Source organism: Diadema setosum, chromosome 8, assembly GCF_964275005.1.
Source record: "Diadema setosum chromosome 8, eeDiaSeto1, whole genome shotgun sequence".
Taxonomy (NCBI): domain Eukaryota; kingdom Metazoa; phylum Echinodermata; class Echinoidea; order Diadematoida; family Diadematidae; genus Diadema; species Diadema setosum.
Window position 1 is genome coordinate 32,004,636 of NC_092692.1, and position 21,605 is coordinate 32,026,240.

General features: G+C 37.8%; 1 protein-coding gene across 1 annotated transcript in view; it reads right to left on the reverse strand.

Annotated features, from left to right (window-relative positions):
• Positions 1 to 21,605, reverse strand: part of LOC140232205 (uncharacterized) — a 28,787-nt gene that overhangs the window by 1,858 nt on the left and 5,324 nt on the right. Inside the window, exons 3-8 of the mRNA XM_072312342.1 lie at positions 19,202 to 19,321; positions 17,940 to 18,067; positions 17,218 to 17,440; positions 5,985 to 6,128; positions 4,428 to 4,720; positions 3,479 to 3,639 (exon numbers count right to left, since the gene is read on the reverse strand). Of these exons, the coding sequence (XP_072168443.1) occupies positions 3,511 to 3,639; positions 4,428 to 4,720; positions 5,985 to 6,128; positions 17,218 to 17,440; positions 17,940 to 18,067; positions 19,202 to 19,321 (1,037 nt within the window). The 3' untranslated portion in view covers positions 3,479 to 3,510. The remainder of the gene's footprint in view (positions 1 to 3,478; positions 3,640 to 4,427; positions 4,721 to 5,984; positions 6,129 to 17,217; positions 17,441 to 17,939; positions 18,068 to 19,201; positions 19,322 to 21,605) is intronic.

Sequence of the window (21,605 nt, forward strand, 5' to 3'; positions counted from 1 at the left end):
AACATATGTGGCGTACGTACGTATACTGTACTATACCATACATATACGTACACTTTGTACAGTACAGTAGACCAAGCGTTATGGGACCGGACGCGTACATGGAGTCACTTTGAAGAGCAAATCCAACGATTTAGCAGGTTAATTCTCACGCCGTTTTCAGAGTATGTTGTCTAGTAGGCCTATATGAGGAGTCTATATCAAGTCTTTAAGGTAAAGGGTGCATAGTCTATGTAAAATAAGTAAGTTTTCATGCGGGTGTCCGGAAACCCAACCCCCCATTATACTTATACTGTATGTGCGGGACTTCCGCGAGTGCGACGTGCGTAAAAGTTTGGGACGAACATCTTCGGACGTCTTGACCCACAAAGGTACGTGAAAAACGCTGAAAAATGATGTTAGTTTTCGAATTTTCGACCCATTTTATAAAACAAATGATGCACAGGATTATTTCGTGGCGTTAGTGTAGGCGTAGCTCACTCTCGGGTATTTACAATGTAGTGCAACATGCACTCGGCTTCGCCTCGTGCATGTTTCACAATTGTAAATACCCTCGAGTGCACTACGCCTACACTAATGCACTCTATCCTGTGCATCATTTGTATAATAATGAATGCATATACACACACAGAGCAGAGTGCAATTATAATGTATGGATTTATATATTGGCCTTATAAAGTACAAGAAAAATATGAATGATACGTTTTACACGACACATTATACAGATATTGCCTTGTCAGAGACGTAATATCAGAGATAGTTTTTCCGCGGGAGTTTTATTTCCCCCCAGAGGTTATTTTTCCCGAAAGCATATACACATTAAAATAAATACATAAGAATTATATTCGTTTGATATGGATGAAAGTATTTTTGGACATTATTATATTTTATAAATATAAAAGCGATATGTTTTATAAGATACATTATACTGATATTCCCTTTTCCAGAAGTGTTGTACAACACATGACGTCTCAGCGAAAATTCAATTTTCCCCAAGATATTATATTTTCCAAAAACATATACACACACAAATATATATCATAATTTAATAATATCATATTATGCATGAATGCATTTTGGGACCATAAACGATATGAAAATGTAGAAATTATTCGTTTCAAATTATATTACATAGTTATACAAATACTCAATTTTCAGAGGTGTGATACATTACATTTGACATCCCCGCGGCAGTTTTTGATATCATTTTCTTCAAGAGATTGTGTTTCCGAACACACACACACACACACACACACACACACATATATATATATATATATATATATATATATATATAATAATATACATGTATATAAGAGAATATTCGCATAATATGCTTGAATGTACATTTTGGATATGCATTAGATATAGACATTAAGAATGATACGGAATGGTTCTTTAAGATACACTACACAGATTAAAATAATTTCTCTGAGATTTTGCCTTTATGAGGTGTGGTGTAACAGTTGGCATCCTCGCGGGTTATATTTTTCCCCAAGAGATTATATTTTCCGGAGTGCAAATTGCTGACCGAAAAAATACCAAAATATTCCCTAGACAGGAAAAAAAAACCAAAACCCCACACACATACTCTAGGAACTATACCACGTACTGCTATCACAGGGATAGATAAGACGATACGATGTTTAAGATGTCTCGTTTCCTTCAGTGAATGTGATGAATTGTGAAATAAACGGTTTCAGTAAGAGAAAAAGAGAAAAAAAAAGTATTTCGTTGCTAGCTAATGAGCATGATAGAATTTTCTTCCCTGTCTCAGCTGTCGCTGCTTTTTCGTCTTCTCTTTCTACATTACTTATTAGATAATTTCCCCAGTTGATCTTATACGATTTTTATCGTGATTGCATAAATGTTGAGTGACATGCTCACAAAAAAGGAAGTTCAGGAAAAACCAACAAAGTAGAACTTCTCTTTTTTTTTTTGCTGGTAATTTGATGTACCAAATATTCAAGAAAAACAAGCACCAAAATCCTAGCACCAGTTAACGCGAAACTAATGCACTTAAAACAAAGTAATGATAATAATTGCGACCATTCAGAGCTGTTATGAATTTTGTTGAAAGAAAAATCAAACAAATTCGACGTTTGATGCTTAAAGAAAACTTTGAATAAACATATGGTTTGAGCTTGAATGTATCGTATTTCGTGAGCTTCGATAAAGGTAACAGGATTCTATCTTGAAGGGATGGTACAGTGTTGGTGGAGATGAGAATTGGGCTTTTAAGTTTTTGCGATATACCAAGAAAACACTTATGAAATAGTATACCATTATAAGAGGAACTCAAAGTTTATTTGATGAAAATCGGGTTTGGAATGACGGAAACATTCAAAACCAAAGTAAAACAAAGCGATTGTAATAAAATGTTGGTCCCACACTTTATTAGAATGCTCTGTTTTGGATATCTCAGCCATTTCAAAACAAGTTTTCATCAAATAAACGTTGATTTCCTCATGGAATTACATGCTCTTTCATATTTCACAAGAGGTTTCTCATTATCTCACCAAAAATGTTAGAAACCTGAAATTAGGTCTCAACCGAAACTATACGATCCTTTACGTATGAGTTGTTCATCTCGGAGATAAACTCACATAATGAGTGTACTCTTCCATTAGAAAAGAAAAAAAAAAGACACTCAAGGTTGGGAGGAGTAAATCTATTCATAACTTCAGAAGTATAACTGAAGAGACCATAGTACAAACACGATCAAGGGAGATTCGTTTTTTTTTTTTTAGGTCTTTGGAAGATACAACAAAATCTCACTTTATTCAACATGCTAGAAGTGTTCTCTCTGAGTTATGATCGAGTATATAAAAAGAATCATAACTTGAGGCCATGATATTTCTTTCAAGACTCAGTCTGAAATGGTGTTGCCTAGAAGTGTCAATGCTCAATACACTTTCTTTGAGAGACATAACAACTTCCTCCCTAATTCCTGCATGTCTTTAACTAATGATTGTATATTGTATATTGTATATATATGTATATATGTATGTATCGTATATATATTGTATATTGTATATATATTGTATATTGTATATCTAATTACAGTGGCGAATCCAGAAGGGTTCGCATCGGACGCGCTCTCCCTTTATATTTTGTTGAAACAACCCCCCCCCCCCCCCAAAAAAAAAAAAAAAAAAAAAATGGGGCACGAGCGCCCCCTTTAATTTTGTAAAGGCGCCTCCCCTTCACGGAATTCCTGGATCCGCCTCTGTGATTACCAATATCATTGTATACACCTGGTATATGCACAAGTTATTCTTCTGAGGTATATTAAGGGATGAAGCCCCGGAACACCAAATAACCATGAAATTTATACAAGAATGTCTAGATTTGAAATAATTAAAACCTCGTGACATATTGTAGGAGTCACCATTCTATTCTACCATCAGCCCACTAACATCAGAGTCACGTCCCTAATCCCATGATGCCTTGCAACATGGACAACATGGGACTAAGGTACCTGGGGGTACTCGCTCGTAATCTCGGAAACGCTCAGGGTGTAGGCCGTTCATGTCGGAACTCGTCACCAGTCACCAGATAGGCTTGAGAGAAGCTGGGGTTGTCGTACCACTGCTCGCCGGCGGACCTTTTACTGCTTCTGTTGGGTTTGCCGCTCTGTGTCTAAAAAAAAAAAAGAAAAGAAAAGAAAAAGAAAAGAAAAAAGATGAGAAGAGAAGAAGTGAGGGGTGCAGACAATATTCTCCAGATAATCGATCCCAAGCAACATTATATTTTGACATAGTCACATGACTTCAAGTAAAATGAAGTAAGGTATATAAGAGTGTCTAAACTCTAAAGCACGTTCAATTCCTCATTTTATGGCTATAGAGGAACTGATGAATAGATTTTAATACTCAAAACAAGAGTTTGTAGGCAACGAAAATATTATATATATATATATATATATATATATATATATATATACATAAATAAATATATGTGATCACTGCACTCCAATTTAGTGTCAATTAATTTGCGCAATAAAGTTGAAATCGCAGGTCTGTTAATAGTATAGTTAGTCTTCTATGTCAGTTGGCTATTCGCTAGGCACTCATATATTGAGTTAACCGACAAATTGTATTATGGTTACTGTCTGGTTCGCGCCGATAATTATGATAACAGCGATGATCATTCTGGTCATTATAATTGTCATCATAATCAGCATCACCACCGTCTAGACTGTAATGACGCAAAACAGGAATCGTTCCTCATAAAGCTTTTATGCAAGTAAATCAGATCAAGAAGAGAGTGCGGATTCTTTTAACTATTTTGATAAATGGGTATTGATGAAGACCTGAATGATCCCGCGAAGACTCTCGCCATAAGGACTCTAATAGACAAGAATGTAGTTTAATTCGTCTTTATAGAAATGACTTTGATATGGCTGCTAGAAGGCTTAGTCAACTTACCAACAAGTGCGGAATGTTTCGGACAACGGATGAGTTTGAGGCGACTGGTTCCTTCTCGTAGGAACTACGCGAAGATACGACATAGAGCGAACGTCTTCCGTGCAGCTGAATTCGTGGCTCACTCGCCCACGGATGGAAATCCGTCTGCTGAGCGTCAAACATGACCTTGTCGCGTCTAATTCTGTCCCTTCTGAAGGCCACCATGCAACACATGACGATTGTTACAAGGAGGACAAAACCGACTGGGCTGGCGATGGCGATAAGCATTACCTCAAAATTGCTGAAGGTGTCGTCTTCAAGTCAGCAGAAAAGTGTGAAAAAGAGCGACTACACTTAAAGGACAAGTTCACCTTCATAACATAAGGATTGAGAGAATGTAGCAATATTAGTAGAACACATCATTGAAAGTTTGAGGAAAATCGGACGATCCGTTCAAAAGTTATGAATTTTTGACGTTTTTGTGCAGTCACCGCTGGATGAGAAGACTACTGCAGTGTATGATGTCACATGCGTACAACAATATAAGGAAAATGTAAAGAGAATTTCACAAAATTTCATCTTTTGAAAAAAGTACACATTCCCTTGACTCGTTACTGACATATGTTATGGGTAATATTAATCCCATTGCCTTTAGAAAGAGGCAAGTCAAGTGCTCTTTTATTATGCGAAAAAAAGTGAAAATATGTTTGAATTTTCTTTACATTTTCTTTATACTGTTGTACTCATATGACATCACAAGCCTTAGTAGTCTCCTCATCCAGCGGTCCCAACACAAAAGTTTTAAAAATTCATAACTTTTGCATCGATTGTCAAATTTTCCTCAAACTTTCACTGATGTGTTCTACTAATATTGCTGCATTCTCTTAATCCTTATGTTAATGAAGGTGAACTTGTCCATTAAGGTTTTTAATTATTTGTGATAAATTCCAAGTGTAGATACGTCATAATATTGTTCAACTGGGAGTTGGATTCAGATTACTGATGTTATTCACCAAACATCGGATGGATACTTGTTTGTCTTGCAGCGTGGTCCAGACGCTGTATAGTCGTCCGGACAGCCGCACGTGTAGCCACTGACCGTATTTTCACATGTCGCTAGTGGATGGAAGTCGCGTATAGTTAGAAAACTGTATTATGTGCTTCTATTATATAGTGTTTTACGGCTACTCTGATAAACTATCCAGCCTCATCAGAAATAAGAGTCTGTACACGCCTTTAACATTTTCTTCCAGTTTATATCCATATCATACTTGCATCTTGCATTTGATTCTGTTTTACCCTGTCAGTCTGACTTTTAAAGTGAATGGTCTAACTAACAGTATATAGGCCATTTCCATAGTTGATGTTGCACAAGAATCAGTCTGAATTATCAGTTAATGTCTAATTCTAATTCAGCTATACCGGAATGAAAACGGAAATGGAAAAGAATGAAATATCTTTTTGATCAAGTTCAGGCAGTTCTTGTTCAAAAGTGAGAAAGGTTTGCTATGCAATAACAACATAATAATGGTAATTGTGATCCAGAGAGGATGGATTTAACTCGACATGATTTCTTACCGGTGCACGCTCTTCCCGTGCCTTCCTCGTCTGGACTAACATCATCGAAACCTTCGTAGCAGGTGCATGTAAACCCACCCATGGTGTTGTTGCACAGGGCATTGGCGTCACAGTCATTCGTTCCATTGATGCATTCATCGACGTCTGCGGTAAGCCAGTGGTAGATTGAATCGGAGAGATTATCGAGAAAGGGATTAAAACCGAAGAAATCGTCGAGGGCAAATAGTGAAAAGTTAGTCGGAGACAGTAAGAAATAACCAACTTTGCAATAATTCAGAAACATTGCAGACTTTTGCCCCCCCCCCCCCCCCCATATGGGCAAATGGTGCCCCGTTTGAACAATATCACCCCGGCAATAATAGCTATACAACATGTACCTGGTTCTGGAGAAGATTTTTCAAATATTATTCCTTGCTTTGGGGACTTTGGGTCCGCCTGGGGGCCCCCGGGGCCGAGGGGACATGGTGCTCATTTCAACAGATTGAGATTTATCACTCTATAGGGGTGCTACTTTTTTGTGTGTGAAAATCCGTCATGGGTTTCAAAGAAGAAACTGAAAATGTAAAGTGTACACACACATGACCAACGGCCGACGACGACTTATAGCAATAGCTTGCTTGTATAAGCCAATGAAAAGGAAACAAAAACAGAAAAGCATCTCTAGCTTTTAGTTAGGGTTCCGGATATAACGTGAAGCACGCTAAATGAGCTCGCATGGATTAGGAAAAAAAGTGATTTGGAAGGGTTCACAGAATTGAAGCAATTGTATATGCCGTATGTATGCTATTTTCTCCACCTTCAAATCGGTCGGGATAATTATTGAGTTTTCCCTCTTTTCTCCCCTGCTTTTACTTTTTTTTTTTTCCAAACTTGTTAGCCCTCTATGGACTATTTTATCATCTCCATGTCATCATAGTACAACTCAAAATATTCAATCATAATCTTTTTTTTTTCTTAACATTTCTCTCGTAAACATTTACACAAACAAATGTTGGAGTGACCGCCACTTTAAACTGAACTTTTTGAGAGTACCCGATACAGAATGAATATCTCTCATCTGCTTAATATTCAATTTTTTTTCTTCATAGAGTTAAACGTAGGGATTTTGTTTTTTAAACTTTTGTACAAACAGTTGTTGCTTAATCAAAATCACAACACAAAAGCAAGAGCGTCGTTTCTCTTTTCTTTAAAACCAAAAATAAGTTTTCCAGACTAAAATTTATCTGTGCTCTAGAACCTTCATTAAATCCATTTTTCAGTTTCATTCCAGATTGACTTACTACTTTCACTTTCATAAAAGAAATGTACAATATCTTCCAACTCTTCTTTACAAAACGAACATTTATCAAATTAAAGGGACATTCCAGACGATTTTCATAATTTCACATCATGTAGTACATAAATTGACAACTCCATGTATAGATTTGTGGAATTTATTGTGGTTCTTGATCAGAGAAACAATACTTTGAAAAACCTTAAACAAATTACACTGAACAAGGACGATGACAAAGGAGGTTCACATATTTCACAAATGCAGCAGTGTAATTCTATTACAATACCGCTTGCTTGCGAGTTCACGTGTGTATAATCTATGCATGCCTTCTTCTTTTGTTCTGCTTCCTTGAGCCCCAACTCATGCATACTTATGGTGACTCTGCTATGTCATCATCCTTGTTCATTGCAATTTGTTCTAAATTTTGAAAATATTCTTATTCTTCATCCCAGTTATCATAAATTCTGAAACTCTGTCCTCAATATAACTGATTTATAGTTGTTCAAATGCAAAAATCTGAAAATCATCTGGAGGTCTCCTTTAATGGAATTCTTCCGTCGAGATGTTTTCATTGCAACTGATTGACAAATTGCCCTACATCGACGTAAATAAGCACTGACTTGATCAGTGTTTTAGTAGTAGCCATGATAAAAAAATCATGGGCGTACATACTCGAGCAGGATTCGAACTTACGACCTCCTGATCTCCGGACAGGCGTCATCTCCACTAGACCACCGAGCTTTTTTTTTTCTTTTTCTTTTTTATCATGGCTACTACTAAAACACTGATCAATTCAGTGCTTATTTACGTCGATGTAGGGCTATTTGTCAATCAGTTGCAACGAACATTTATTACTATTATGACTTTTTTTTCATCTTATACAGTTGCTTATCTAATAACAAAATCCTATTTACTATACTGAAAATATCTCCACCCAATGTCCAGAGTGAAACGAAATATCATAATGTGATACTTTTCCATTTTTACAGTTTCAGGGGGACTATCAAATGTGGTTCCCATTTAGAACATAACAAAGGTAAAATTTTTGTTTTTCCAAGAAGAACGCTTTATAAATACACCTACATCCTTTAATTCTTGCAGTAGTATTCTGACAATGTTATGTGACGGCAATAACGGATCTACAATATTTTGTTCACATCTTTGAAAATAACCACTGTACCGACACCGAATAATATGACAGGTAATTAAGTTTCAAACAAAATTTCCGTTCACATTCTTCACGGGTCAAAGAATTTCCCTGGTTATCAACCTAATCATTAATATACCTGATATCTTTTTCATGCCAAGATTTGAAAAATTCAGTTTTCTGCCCGATTTGAATAGAACTATTTCGCCACAATGGACAAGTTAAGAAATCAGATCCCTTTGCACGACATAATAGGGACATGGCATAAGATACATCTTTCCAAAATGGATTTGAACCTTCGTGGGATAAAAATGAAAAATATTCATCGCCAAACCCTACTTCAAATAGCTATGTTTAATGACTGCATTAAATTACTGACATCATGTTCCTAAAACTATTCTTCGAATACAGGTCAGTTTTAATGACATATCAAAATACTCGACATCTGGCATTCTACGACCCAATTCTTCATATGAAATGTACCAAACACTTGTTAGGTGATACGCTATCAGCGTATCACCTATTGTGATTGTCAAAATCTCTCTTTATTTTTTTTTATTCTTCTTTCTTTCTGGACAATTTTGTGTCGTCAATATCTCAAGAATGACATTACGAAATAACATGACATTTTCAGTCAACATGTCTCATGACAAAATCTAGCCACAATAAGGTTTTCATGACGGTAACATATCTATGACGTCATCTAGGCGCCATTTTGTGATTTTCGGACCTTGTCACATGATCGATCATAACTTCATAACTAGATGTCATTTCTGTATCATTTTCGGTGGACATGAAGTTCAGGTCACGCTCTATCTTACTTTTTAACGCTAGTTACACAGGTCATCATTACGTGCGCGTAAGTGCGCGTCAAAATTTTAAAAGGCTCAAAACGACTTCCCAATGGGAAATCTCGAAGTTTCAGACAATTTTAAGCGTTTCAAACATTTTCTCGCGTGCGCGTCCGTCCGCGCAATTTCGCGCGCAGAGCCCGTAAGCAACATGAAAATGCATTTTTTTTTTACTGATTTGGATTCCTGATACTTTGAGTAACAATATCCATTGATTTCCGATCGATTTCGACCTATAACAAAGGAATGCACTGGCGTCAAAGTTGAAATTCCGCGTGCGCGTCTTTCTGCAAATATAGTGAAAAAACATGTCTTTGTTTATTTCGCCATAGCTCTGTAAATCGTCCGTTGACCCTATATTTCTATTGCATATTACAAAAGTATATGAATTGTAAATAACATTCCAAGTATCAATATTGCCAGTAAAACGCGATGACGTCATCATATCGTCATTTTAAATAAAAAAAGTGGAATTGATTTTTTTGAGGTACTGTTTCTGACATTCATTTGCTCGTATCTCTGTTGTTTAAGCTCAATATTATCCCAAATTCAGATATGTTGTACTTTGAACATTTGCCTCTCAAGTCCATGTGATGGTTTTGAAATATGATGACGTCATCATACTAGAAATTGTGATTAAAGGTAAAGACTCAAAATTGGACAGGTTTACGTGTTATGTCTATGGGAGGTGATTTTTTTTAGAACCATGCATTCACTTGACAACGTTTAAGCACCTTTACCTCATCTGATTTTGCTTCATTCCCTCTGAAACTTAAGTATGTTGTAGCTCAGACAATAAGCTGCAGTCATCATGCATTTTATATTTTCAAATCTTCTCATCAGGTCGACAATTTTGTAGTTAAAGACTGAAAATGAGAACGCAATCTGTACGGAACGATTCCCGATTGTTCTTTGCAACTGTATATTGGTCGAATCCACGCGGCCACTTGTGGGAAGTTGAATAGCGCCATCTCAATCAGCAGTGTCACGATAGTATTATCATATATTCAAGTTTCTCATGGGATCTTCAGGATAGCCGTGTGGCGTAATCGCTTAGCGCGCTGGGTGTTAATAACTCCATACCCGGACGGCGAGAAGTTCGACTCCCGCAGGAGTTTTCTCTTTCTTTCTTTCTTTTTCTTTTTTTTTTCGGCAGTTCAGCTTTACTCCGATGTCATTTATCGTATTATTTTATCAAGTATACGTAACCCGTGAACACGGCTGCTCTATTTCCCTTGTTTTGTATTGGAGATTTGGAGATTGGGTTTGCTTCATTAATTTTGTCACACTTAATGTTGTAAATTGCCCCTTGTTACAGTGTCCCGCTTGCCACCTTTCGTTTGCTCGTTCCTTTTCTCTTCATTGGTTCTTGTTATATTGTAACAGGATAGGTAGGAACATGTACGTTTAGATAACTGGCAGGAATGGGAGCTGATATGATTAGCTCTAGTCCAGGTGTATGGCGTCTCGCTCATCTCTTTGAAATTCCAGGTTGTTATTGTTTGACCCAATGTCGGAGTTGTATACAGGTTTTATGTTGCTATAGAGGTATCTTGTGCCACATGAATGGAAGGCATCACTGTTTAGTAGTAGTAATGAACTTTTTCATGTTGTAAATGATATAAAGATATGAATTTCACATCCAATCTTCGGGACAGCCGTGTGGCTTTATAGTCGCTTAGCGCGCTGCATGGTCATTATGCACTACCTTAGGACGAGATGTTCGGGACCCGCAGGACGCTATTATTTTTTTTTCTCTCTCTTTCTTTGTTTTTCTTTTGGCAGTTCAGCTTCATTCCGATGTCATTACCCCACGACACACAGTCACTCAAGTTCCTTTTTTTTTTTTTTTTTGTCGGAGGCTGGAGGTTGGATTTGCTTCATTTATCATACGTAATGTTGTAAATTGCCCTTGGTATATATACAGTGCCCCGCTTGCCACCTTTCGTTTTCTCTTTCCTTTTCTCTACGTTTGTTCCTGTTATACACTGCACAAGACAGGTCGGAAAATAATTTACATAACTCAACTGGAGCAGGAATGGCAACTGAATAAATTAACTCTAGGCCAGGTGTATGGCGTCTCGCTCGTCTCTTTGAAATTCCAGGTTGTTATTGTTTGACCCAATAACGGAATTGTAGACAGGTTTTATGTTGCTATAGAGGTATCTTGTGCCACATGAGTAGAAGGCATCACTGTTTAGTAGTAGTAATGAACTTTTTCATGTCCCTCCATGTCAATTATAGTGTGTTCAAAGGGGTTGTGTGTCTATCTGCCAAAGAAAAGGAAAACCTTATTTTCCTCATGGCTATTTCTCTATACGTAACCGTAGGTGATGAGTGTCGTTGGTATCTGAGCAGTGAATAACACAGCATCAGGCTAAAATCCCCCTTAGTTATACGCGCTAAGCGTTCAATTTGATATATCTTTATTTATGTAGTCAATCACTGCTAATGGAGTTACAGAATTATGTTATGACACCTTTCACTGAAAGTTTGTAAAGCAAAGTTTATGGACAAGGCAAGCAATTGTACATGAATAATACCAATGATTTCAGAGGGAAATTGTGGTATACCTAAATGTAAGGGTATCATTGCTTTGGAATTGCTGAGACAATATCTTGGCACGAGGGCTTCCACTTCTGATAACTGATCCCTTTGAAGATGTGTCGGTCACGGGTGATCATCGTGATTCATCTTTCACGTAGAAGCTTCCGTTCCACACTCTTAGTTCGAGAAGACTTACCATCATACTTCAAATTATGATTAAAGGTAAAGACTCAAAATCAGACAAGTTGACGTGTTATGTCTATGGGAGGTGATTTTTTTTTTAAACCATGCATTGACTTGACAACGTTTAATCACCTTTATTTCAGCTGATTTTGCTCCATTTCCTCTGAAACTTAAGTATGTGGTAGCTCAGACAATAAGCTGCAGTAATCATGCATTTTATTTTTTTTCAAATCTCCTCATCAGGTTGATAATTTTGCAGCTAAAAACTGAAAATGAGAATGGAATGTGGACCAAACGATTCCTGAATCATCTTTCACATATAAGCTTACGTTCCTCATATTTTCTCGTCAAGACGTACATGGCCGAGAGGATAAAGGCGACGTCACAAGAGACGTGAGGTTGCATACGTACGGGTTCGAACCCCATAAGAGTACGAAACAAAATGCTTACATCTTTTGCTTTTTTTCTTTTATGGAGTATTCACCTTCGTCCATGTCGAAATCACGTTTTCATGTAAACGTACACACACACAGAGGTACACACACACACACACACACACATACAATATCCCTTTGTTTTGTGTTGGAGACCACATTGCTTTGACTGTCAACTTGGACTTGAAATTACAAATGTTAAAGTGAAGATGACTCTTAAAAGACCGCATGGCCATGTTTGATTTTCTTTTACAATATAAAGACCTATTGGTAAATACTCATTCACATATCCTTTCCAATCAACTTACTTGGACACGCCGACACCACACGAAATTTTCAATTGGTTGCATGACAGAAACAATTTCATCTGAATTATGTAGGACTGTATCAATCTTGGACTTCACGAATATTTCTCAATATTACTTCAAGTCGCTACTTAACATTATTTTCGTTGTCGATCACTGAAAATGAGAATGGAATCTGGTTGAAACGATTCCCGATTTATCTTTGCAACTGTATATTGATCGAATCTACGCGGCCACTCGTGGGAAGTTGAATAGCGCTATCAGTCACTTGACGTATATCGCCAAAAAACTGAATATCAATGTAAATTTGTGTTGTGTATAGCATACATAGATAGATTTAAGTTTCGCAGAAGATCTTCGGATCTTCCGTGAGGCAGAATCGCTTTATCACGCTGCGTGTTTATAATGCCCGACCGGAAGGAGAGAAGTTAATCGAGTCCCGCAGGACTTTTTCCTTTTATTTCTTTTTTCTTTTCTTTTTTTCTGCAGTTCAGCTTCACTCTGATGTCATGAACACAGCTACTCTATTTCCCTTGTTTTGTATTGGAGTTTGGAGGTTGGGTTTGCTTCTTTGATTTTGTCACACGTTATGTCGTAAATTGCCCCTTGAAACAGTACCCCGCTTGCCACCATTCGTTTTCTCTTTCCTTTTCTCTTCATTTATTCTTGTTATACTGTAGCAGGATATTTAGGAACGTGTTCGTTTATATAACTAACATGAATGGGAACTGAATTAATTAACTCTAGTCCAGGTGCATGGCGTCTCGCTTATCTCTTTGGAATTCCAGGTTGTTATTGTTTGACCAAATAACGGAGTTAAAGACAGGCAGGGAAGGAAGTGACTTGATATTGCTTCATAATGAGGAATTTCGGGCAACACCTTTCCAAGTGTAGTGATTATGACGGGGTTCTCTGTCGTTTATTTTCGTCATGGCTGTTTCACTAGTTTAGCCATAGGTGGGATGTTGTTGGCATCTGGGAGAATAGAACAGATCAGTACCAAACTGGAATAGCCCTATAAGCAATGTGGTAAGCGTTCAATTTTTTGCATTATCTTTCTTCTTTAAAGTCAATCACTACTGATCGAAATACACAATATAATATGACACGTTCCATTGGTAGTTTAGGAAAAGGGAGTTAATGCACGATGCAATGATAAATGTGCTACCATTGATTTTAGAGACGTCATTGTGGTGTGGTACTGGTGATGGTAAGGGAACCATAGATTGCTTTTAAAGTAATGAGACAATCATTTGACCTTTACATCAAGACCGTATTCCCATCTAGAATATAATGCATGTTCGTGCGGCGTTTTTTTTAAATCCTGACGTGGACATTTTATTTTTCTTGTTTTTAATTTAAGAATGTTATATCTAAATTTGTTTCTTTCCCCAACATGTTTTTTGGTTGAATATAAAGTTGGACGTTCCGTGACCGAGCAGCGATTTAGTTACAGTTTCAATGCATCTTGTTTACCATCTTCTCTGACATTAAATTGATGGTTTTTATATTTGACATTGTCTGTCTATTTGCCTGTTTATGCTCATAAAACACTGCTATAACAACTAATATATTTGCTTCACTTGTCACACGCAATGATATGGATTGCAGTTGTGCATGCAGTTTTACTTCCGCCACCTTTCGTTTTTCTCTCCCCTTTTCCCTCACTTTGGTTTTGTTATACTGCAGATGGGAATGATTACAATAACATAACCCAACTTGAAGTAGGAATGAGAACTGAATAGATTAACTCTAGGCCAGGTGTATATAGCGTCTCGCTCATCTCTTTGAAATTTCAGGTTGTCATTGTTCGATCAACGGAGTTGAAGACAGGTTTTATGTTGCTATAGAGGTATCTCGCGCCACATGAATGGAATGCATACGCTGTTTAGTATTAGTAATGAATTTTTTCATGTCCATCCCTGCCAATAAAAGTGAAGTGTGTTTGACGGGGTTCTGTGTCATTCTGCCTATGAGAAAGCAAAGTTTTATTTTCGCCATGGCTGTTTCTCTATGCGTGGCCGTGGGTGATGGGTGTTGTTGGCATCTGGGCAGAAAAGAACCGAGTATCATGCCATAATACCCCCCCCCCCCCCCGTTAGGTTCTAAGCGTTCAATACGGTGATATATCTCTCTTCTTTATTATGTCAATCACTGCTGATGGAATTACAGAATTATGTTATGACACGTTTCACTCAAAGCTTAAAAAACAAAGTTTATGCACGATACAAGTAATGGTGCATGAGTCCTATAGGCCATTGATTTTAGATGAGAAATTATGATATGCCTATAGTAGGGGTGTCATTGATTAGGAATTAATGACACGATTAAGCACTCCTTCCACTTCTAACTGTCCCCTTTGAATGTGTGTCGATCACGTGAGATCGTCATGAATTATCATTCACGTATAAGCTTACGTTCAAAGTGTACTCTTAGTTGGAGGAGACCTATAGTTACATGGTTAAAGGCGATGTCTCTTTCGCTGGAGCCGTACGTTTGGCCCGTTTTTCTTTTGCCCTTTTCTCTTTAATTGAGGCATCACTTTCGTCCAGGATAAATTACATTCTCATGTAAACAGACTCACTTGCTCGATATCCCTTGTTTTGTATCGGAGGCTTCATTGGTTTTACTGCTGATAAATTTCACAGGCTTGTATATAATAATACGTAGCTGTAAGAGCTCTCTGAACTGATCATTATGATAGCAAGATTAGAGGGAGTCATATTGGTTATGTAAATAATGGTCAAAGGTCATGTTTTAAAAGGCCACTGTTAAAGCCAAGATGGTTATAAACACTAAATTGTCATGTTTTATTTGTACGTGTCGAGGATCACTTGGACCCCGTTAACAGTGCGAGGCTCGGCCGCGGCTCGGCCGCGCCGAGCCCACCTTCATTTCGGTGTAAACGCGCAAAAGGCCCAATGCGGGGCCAAAATTGGCCTCGCATTAGGCCACGCTCTGGAGGTGGTCTCGGCCGCGGCCGAGCCGCGGTCGCGCCCGGCCTTTTTCTCAGTGTAAACGGAAACTGGGCTAAATGCGCGGCCAATTTTAGTCTGGTTTCCAAACCCTAGCCTGTACTATTTCGCTATTCAGGATATTAACCACTTCAACGTCGAAAACTAGTATAGTTTAAGGTGGTTTTGTCCTGCAAAGGATTTTCTCCTTCGGCAAAGGCCTTTGCCCGAACGGCGACTTTGTCGCCACGGAATTCAGTTGGCAAAGGATCTGAAAACCAGACAATACCAAATTGTGTTTGTTTACAAGTAGAGCGCCACTACGACAAAATATTGAAAGGTTTGAATCAAAAGCGCGGCCGAGCCCGGCAGTGTAAACGGACTAACTTGCGGGGCTCGGCCTCGCAATTGAGGTTGGCCTTGGCCGCGGCAAATGTGATCTGAATAATGTAGGCCAAAAAAAGTTCAACTAAGTATCTCATTATAACTTCAAGGTGCTATATTCTTTTCTATATTCTTTTCTTTGTCGATCACGGATGACCGACATCTGATGACCCCCAGCGTATCACCTAACTCGTCTTCAGTGTGACGAGTTTCATATCTCGTTTCCTACTAATTTTAACTGGCTTATTCTCCAATATTCTCCCATATAAACTTTTACTTTGTCTTAATCTCACAATTTGATGCTAAAGTCAGGGGTGAAACTAAGTAGAATAACAATGTGACACCTAACCCGTATAAAGGACGGTGGGGAAAAATTGTATGATAGGAAAATACATTAGTTTTAACAACAGCATTGGATTAACGTCGTTTCATTCATTTTGCTTGATTGCATTTTTTCCCGTTAAATTGACTTATCTTAAGCCAGGGTTACACCAAAGCCGCATTTTCCCGAATAAATTTGCAGGAATATGGCCTGTATCGGATGGATTCGGTGGATTCGGAACCCATTCGTCTCTGATTCGGGGAGCTCCCCGTATCAGAGACGAATAGGTTCTGAAAAAGTACCGAATCAGAGCAAAATCGCCAATATGGCTATATTCGTGAAGCTATTTGGGTCATTCTGGCGCTCAATCGACCTATTCGGCTGCTTTTCGACCGTATTCTGGCCTATTTGGCTCACTCGCCTGCATTTTGTCTGTATTTGGGTAACGATTTGGATTGATTCGAGGAGGTATTCGGGGCATTCTGGGCAGATTTGGCTCTATTCGTGATATTCGCGCCTGTTTGGCTAGATGATTCGGGCCTTTATTCCCCTGATTATATGAATAGGCCAGAATCTGCCCAGAATGCACCGAATGCCTCCCCGAATCCAACCGAATTCAATCCGAATACATGCCAAATGAGGCACGAATGAAATTTGTCGGGGCCACATTCAGGAGCATTTTGGAGGGCCGAATCCCTCAATGAATGTTCCAGAATCCCTCCTGAATTCTCGCCCATTCGGGGAAGGAGAACAGAATGCTCCCGAATCCACACGAATACGTGTATTCGGGTGGATTCGTAGGTGATTCGGTTCCGGTGTAACCGACGATTTACCAGTAACCGTGGTCCTTGATGGATCGATAGTGAATCCTTCTACAACACCATTGTTAAGCGAGGAAGTGAATGCCTCCATAACGTTCGCAAGATCGGGCACGGCTTCCGAGGTGTCGTTGACGAAGTGTAGTTCGGCATCAACCTCTAGACTCCCTAGTCGGTAACTCTTTAGGTTGACCCTAAAGAACGAATTTCCAAAACGTCTGGTGAAAATTGAAGAAAGCTGCGTAGGACAGAGGATAATCGAAAAGCTTTAAAGCGCACACGAAAGACTTCAATGATTATTTGGATGCAATGTACATATAGGACCTACTCAGTCACTTTAAACAATCAACATGGATTCAATCAATTAGATACGGTTAAGATTTACGAGATTATTGAAAATAGTGAGAAGGATGAATTAGGAGAGAAAATAGGCTACGGAGAATGGGGACATGCCCAAACTAGATAGCCTTTAGAGCTCTTCCTATACCTACACTTCAGTACCTATGATAGTTAATGGCCATATTCTCGGATCAAAATGTTGTATTGGCACGTAAAGAGAAAGAAATATTATATACCTACCTGGAAATTCTTCGGAGACGTGTAACATTACGCTAAAGTATCACTGCCCTGTTAGTTACTGGTCTGAATTGCAAGAGCATTGCCTGTAATAAAGTTCTATTAAGAGGACTAGACACTAATTGGGGTGTAACCTACACAGACTATCGGGATCGCCTTACCGCCAGTATTATGCGTCGCCTGAAGTCCACCGACGTCGATGACGATGGATTTTTGACGATGGTGAAGAAAGAGGAATCATCGCCGTCGATCAGAAGTATCGTGATTCTCAATTGTAGCACACCCGACCCTATAAAATGAACGCCATCATATTCTAATGACAGGCATGTTAATCAGTGTCAGCGTTGAAAATTGGGACAAGAAGGCATCCCCTAATCCACACACTATAGAACAAAAACATGCAATAATGGAGCCGTTATCCTTATCCCATAATTCGGTCACCACAAATTGTTGGTTGAGACGATATTAATCAAAAGTACTGCTGAACTTGGAAAAAAAAATTGTATAATACATGTATGTTCAAATGAATTTATGTAAGCAAAATGTGCACAACACACACGCACATTCACATACGCACTCACAGATGCATGCACGTACAGAGTAATACAAACATCTGACTTCGAATCTATGCTGTTTACTCATCATGTCAAGATGGAGAACACATTGGCCCGAAGTTACAAAGGTATGATAACTTAAGCCGAATGCTGAATTTTATATTTTTTTTTTCAGAAAACATTTCTTAAGCAGTCCTTATGAATATTCAAATCAGCAAGTTGACGATGTCATGCTCTCACAATTTTTTATTCATATCATATACAGAAATGACAGAAATCTCATATTTCAGCTGTATGAATATAAAACTTATCTTAAAACCACACAAAATAAAAAAGAACAAATGTTAACTCTGATATATCTTGGTATAGGAACATGCTTTTACTTGCATTAGCTAAAAATAACAAATTTCAGAATTTCATCTATCACATACATGAAAATTGTGAGAGTATGACATCGTCAACTCGCTCATTTGAATATTCATAAGGACTGGTCAAGAAATGTTTTCCGAAAAAATAGGAAATTTGAAAATGTCATATCTTCCTTAATTCTCATCCGATATTTGTAATTTTTGTATCATTCTGTAGGGAATATTTTTTTCATTCTGATTTTTTTTTTTTTTTTTTGGGGGGGTGGACTTCTTCTTGAAATCATCTCGTGAATATTACGTGTTATGTTCATTTACGTAGTCGATTTGAAAACCCTGTGAGTTTCGACCACTCACATAAAGAATTAATTATACAAGGATATTCTCAAACTTCATTTTGTTGTACTACCATGGAGCCCCATGATTATATCAAAGCCATTTTTGTGGTTATGGTTGTAATGTAATGTAATGCAAGATAGAAACCACATGCAGACGGTAACCTACTTTGGCAAATCCCGTTCTCGTTGCGGACTCTGTTGCCGATACATTCACAGCGGTTGGTATCTGTGTTACACGTCTCCCGCACTGGACAGCGCGTTAGGCCTGTGCTGCATGTCTCTCTAGCTGCGGAGGAATTGAATTGAATTGAAATGAATTGAATTGAATTGAATTGAATTGAATTGAAATGAATTGAATTGAATTGAATGAATTGAACTGAATTGAATTGAATTGAATTAAATTAAATTAAATTAAATTAAATTAAATTGAATTGAATTGAATTGAATTGAATTACTGAAACTTTACGGCCCGAATTCTCAAAGGTGGTTTCGAGCGACGAAACCACCTTTGTGAATTCGGGCCTATTGGTCTTAATATACTTGAGACACAGTGAACAGTTCCAGCTGCTTGTTTTCATATTTCACATTACATCTGTACATGTACTTAATAAAATAAAAAATTACTAACAAGCAATAAGCAAAATGCAAAATATCAGTGACATAAGATTGGTCATTACAAGAAAGTGTGTCAGCACATGTACATAAAAGGCATTTCTCTATAACATGTGAAATAGGAAGGGACCGCATAAGCAAACCTTGTAACCGCGTGTTCCAGGAAAAATGTATGAATGTAAATGCAATGGAGGTAGGACACAAAGTACTAATGACGGAATTATTTTGAAAGCTAAAACAGCAAGATATACAAAGAGCAGAAGAAGTAAAAGAAAAGCGAAAGAAGAGGAAAAAAAAGAGAAAAGGAAGAGAATAAGTACTAATTGATAAAAGATAGCATAAAAAATACAATAGTATACGAGCATGACCTATCTACGATCAGTTTCATAACGAGTTCAAAGTATGAGCACTATAGTGTAGTGAATGAAGACAGTGGAAGACAATATAAGGGAAAAGAATCACACACATAATTAGGCAATCAACTTTTTTTTTTTTTTTACATGAGTACACACACATCATTTCGTGTGTACGTATGTAAAGACGCAAATTATTGTTTTTCCGACATTTGATCATTAAAAAAAGGATACCAGATATGGTGAAGATAAGTCGGCACTGAGCAATACCACGACTTTTCAAAAGTTTAACTGTTTGCCTGTCACTACTTTCCCGTAGTCAACTCAAAAAGAAACGTCTTCACCCAATGCAGCTGAAATGTAGGCTCTTTATCTGATGTAACAAAGCTTTTCTTTGTGACGTGCTGTTGCGTATTTCAGCAGTAGTTCATGATTGTCACTTTTCACATTTCATTTCAGTTGATTTCATTAACTGGTTTGCATTTTTATCATGAACACATCATTACCTTAAAAAAATACATGTGAAAGTATGAGGGCATATTTTGACCTTCGTGATATAACTTAACACATGCAGGCTTGTGAAAATCAGTAAGCAATATAAGTACTGCTTTCTAATGTTTTTCTTATGTTGAAGGGGTTGAGACATACACGCACACAATGAATACACGCAAACACATACACAAACCAGAGCTTGAAAGCGTGACATCCCTGAAAGAAATATTTGAACTGTATTTACTTGTGAAGTTATAAACAAAAACAAAGTTTACTTGCAAACTAATACTAGATGTGTAGGTGCATGGGGGGGGGGTAGGGGCTTTGGTTTGGAGCCGTGAAATGCGCAAACAACGGGAAATGTGCAAACGTCTCGATTGGGAAATGTGCAAATCTCTAAAACTGCGTCAACGGGGAACGGGGAAATGTGCAAAAGCATCTGGCAAATATGCTAATCATTATTTTACTTCAACAATATTAGGTACAGATGGTAGATAAACAATATATGTCAAAACTACTTATGAACCTTTGCCATTTGCCTGGGTCCGTCATAAGCAATCTTGAAACTGCAGTCATCAATTTCCAATTAATTTGAATAGGGCGTAGCACAGTATTACTCCCATCACTGCTTGTTGTACAGAGGATTTTTTTTTCTTTTCTTTTTTTTTTTTACAAACTAATTACGTTTGGTGTTTTTGGGCCCCAAACCGCCCACTGAACGAATTGAGATCGTATTATGCGAGGGATGCCATCATAAGGTTTTCAAGGAGGAGCTGAAAATGTACAAATCCTGCCCCATCCTTGAACTTGAAACTACAGTCATTAATATCTTCACAGCACTAACTTAGCTCCTATAATATCATATATCTTCTGCTGCTAGAGAAAAAGATTGGAAAAAAAAATACATGCATACTTTGGGGACATTAGAGTCGAGCCCCTTTTTCACGGGGATGGGGGTGAAGGAGAGGGTGTGTTCAATAAGATAAGTTTAGATTCTATTACCTTAAGGATGCTACAAATCTGCGAAGGGGTTTTCAAGAAAATGAAAATGGTAAAGGTTCATGCTCAGTTTTGAAACAGTGTTTATCTACCATCTATACGTGATATTGTAAG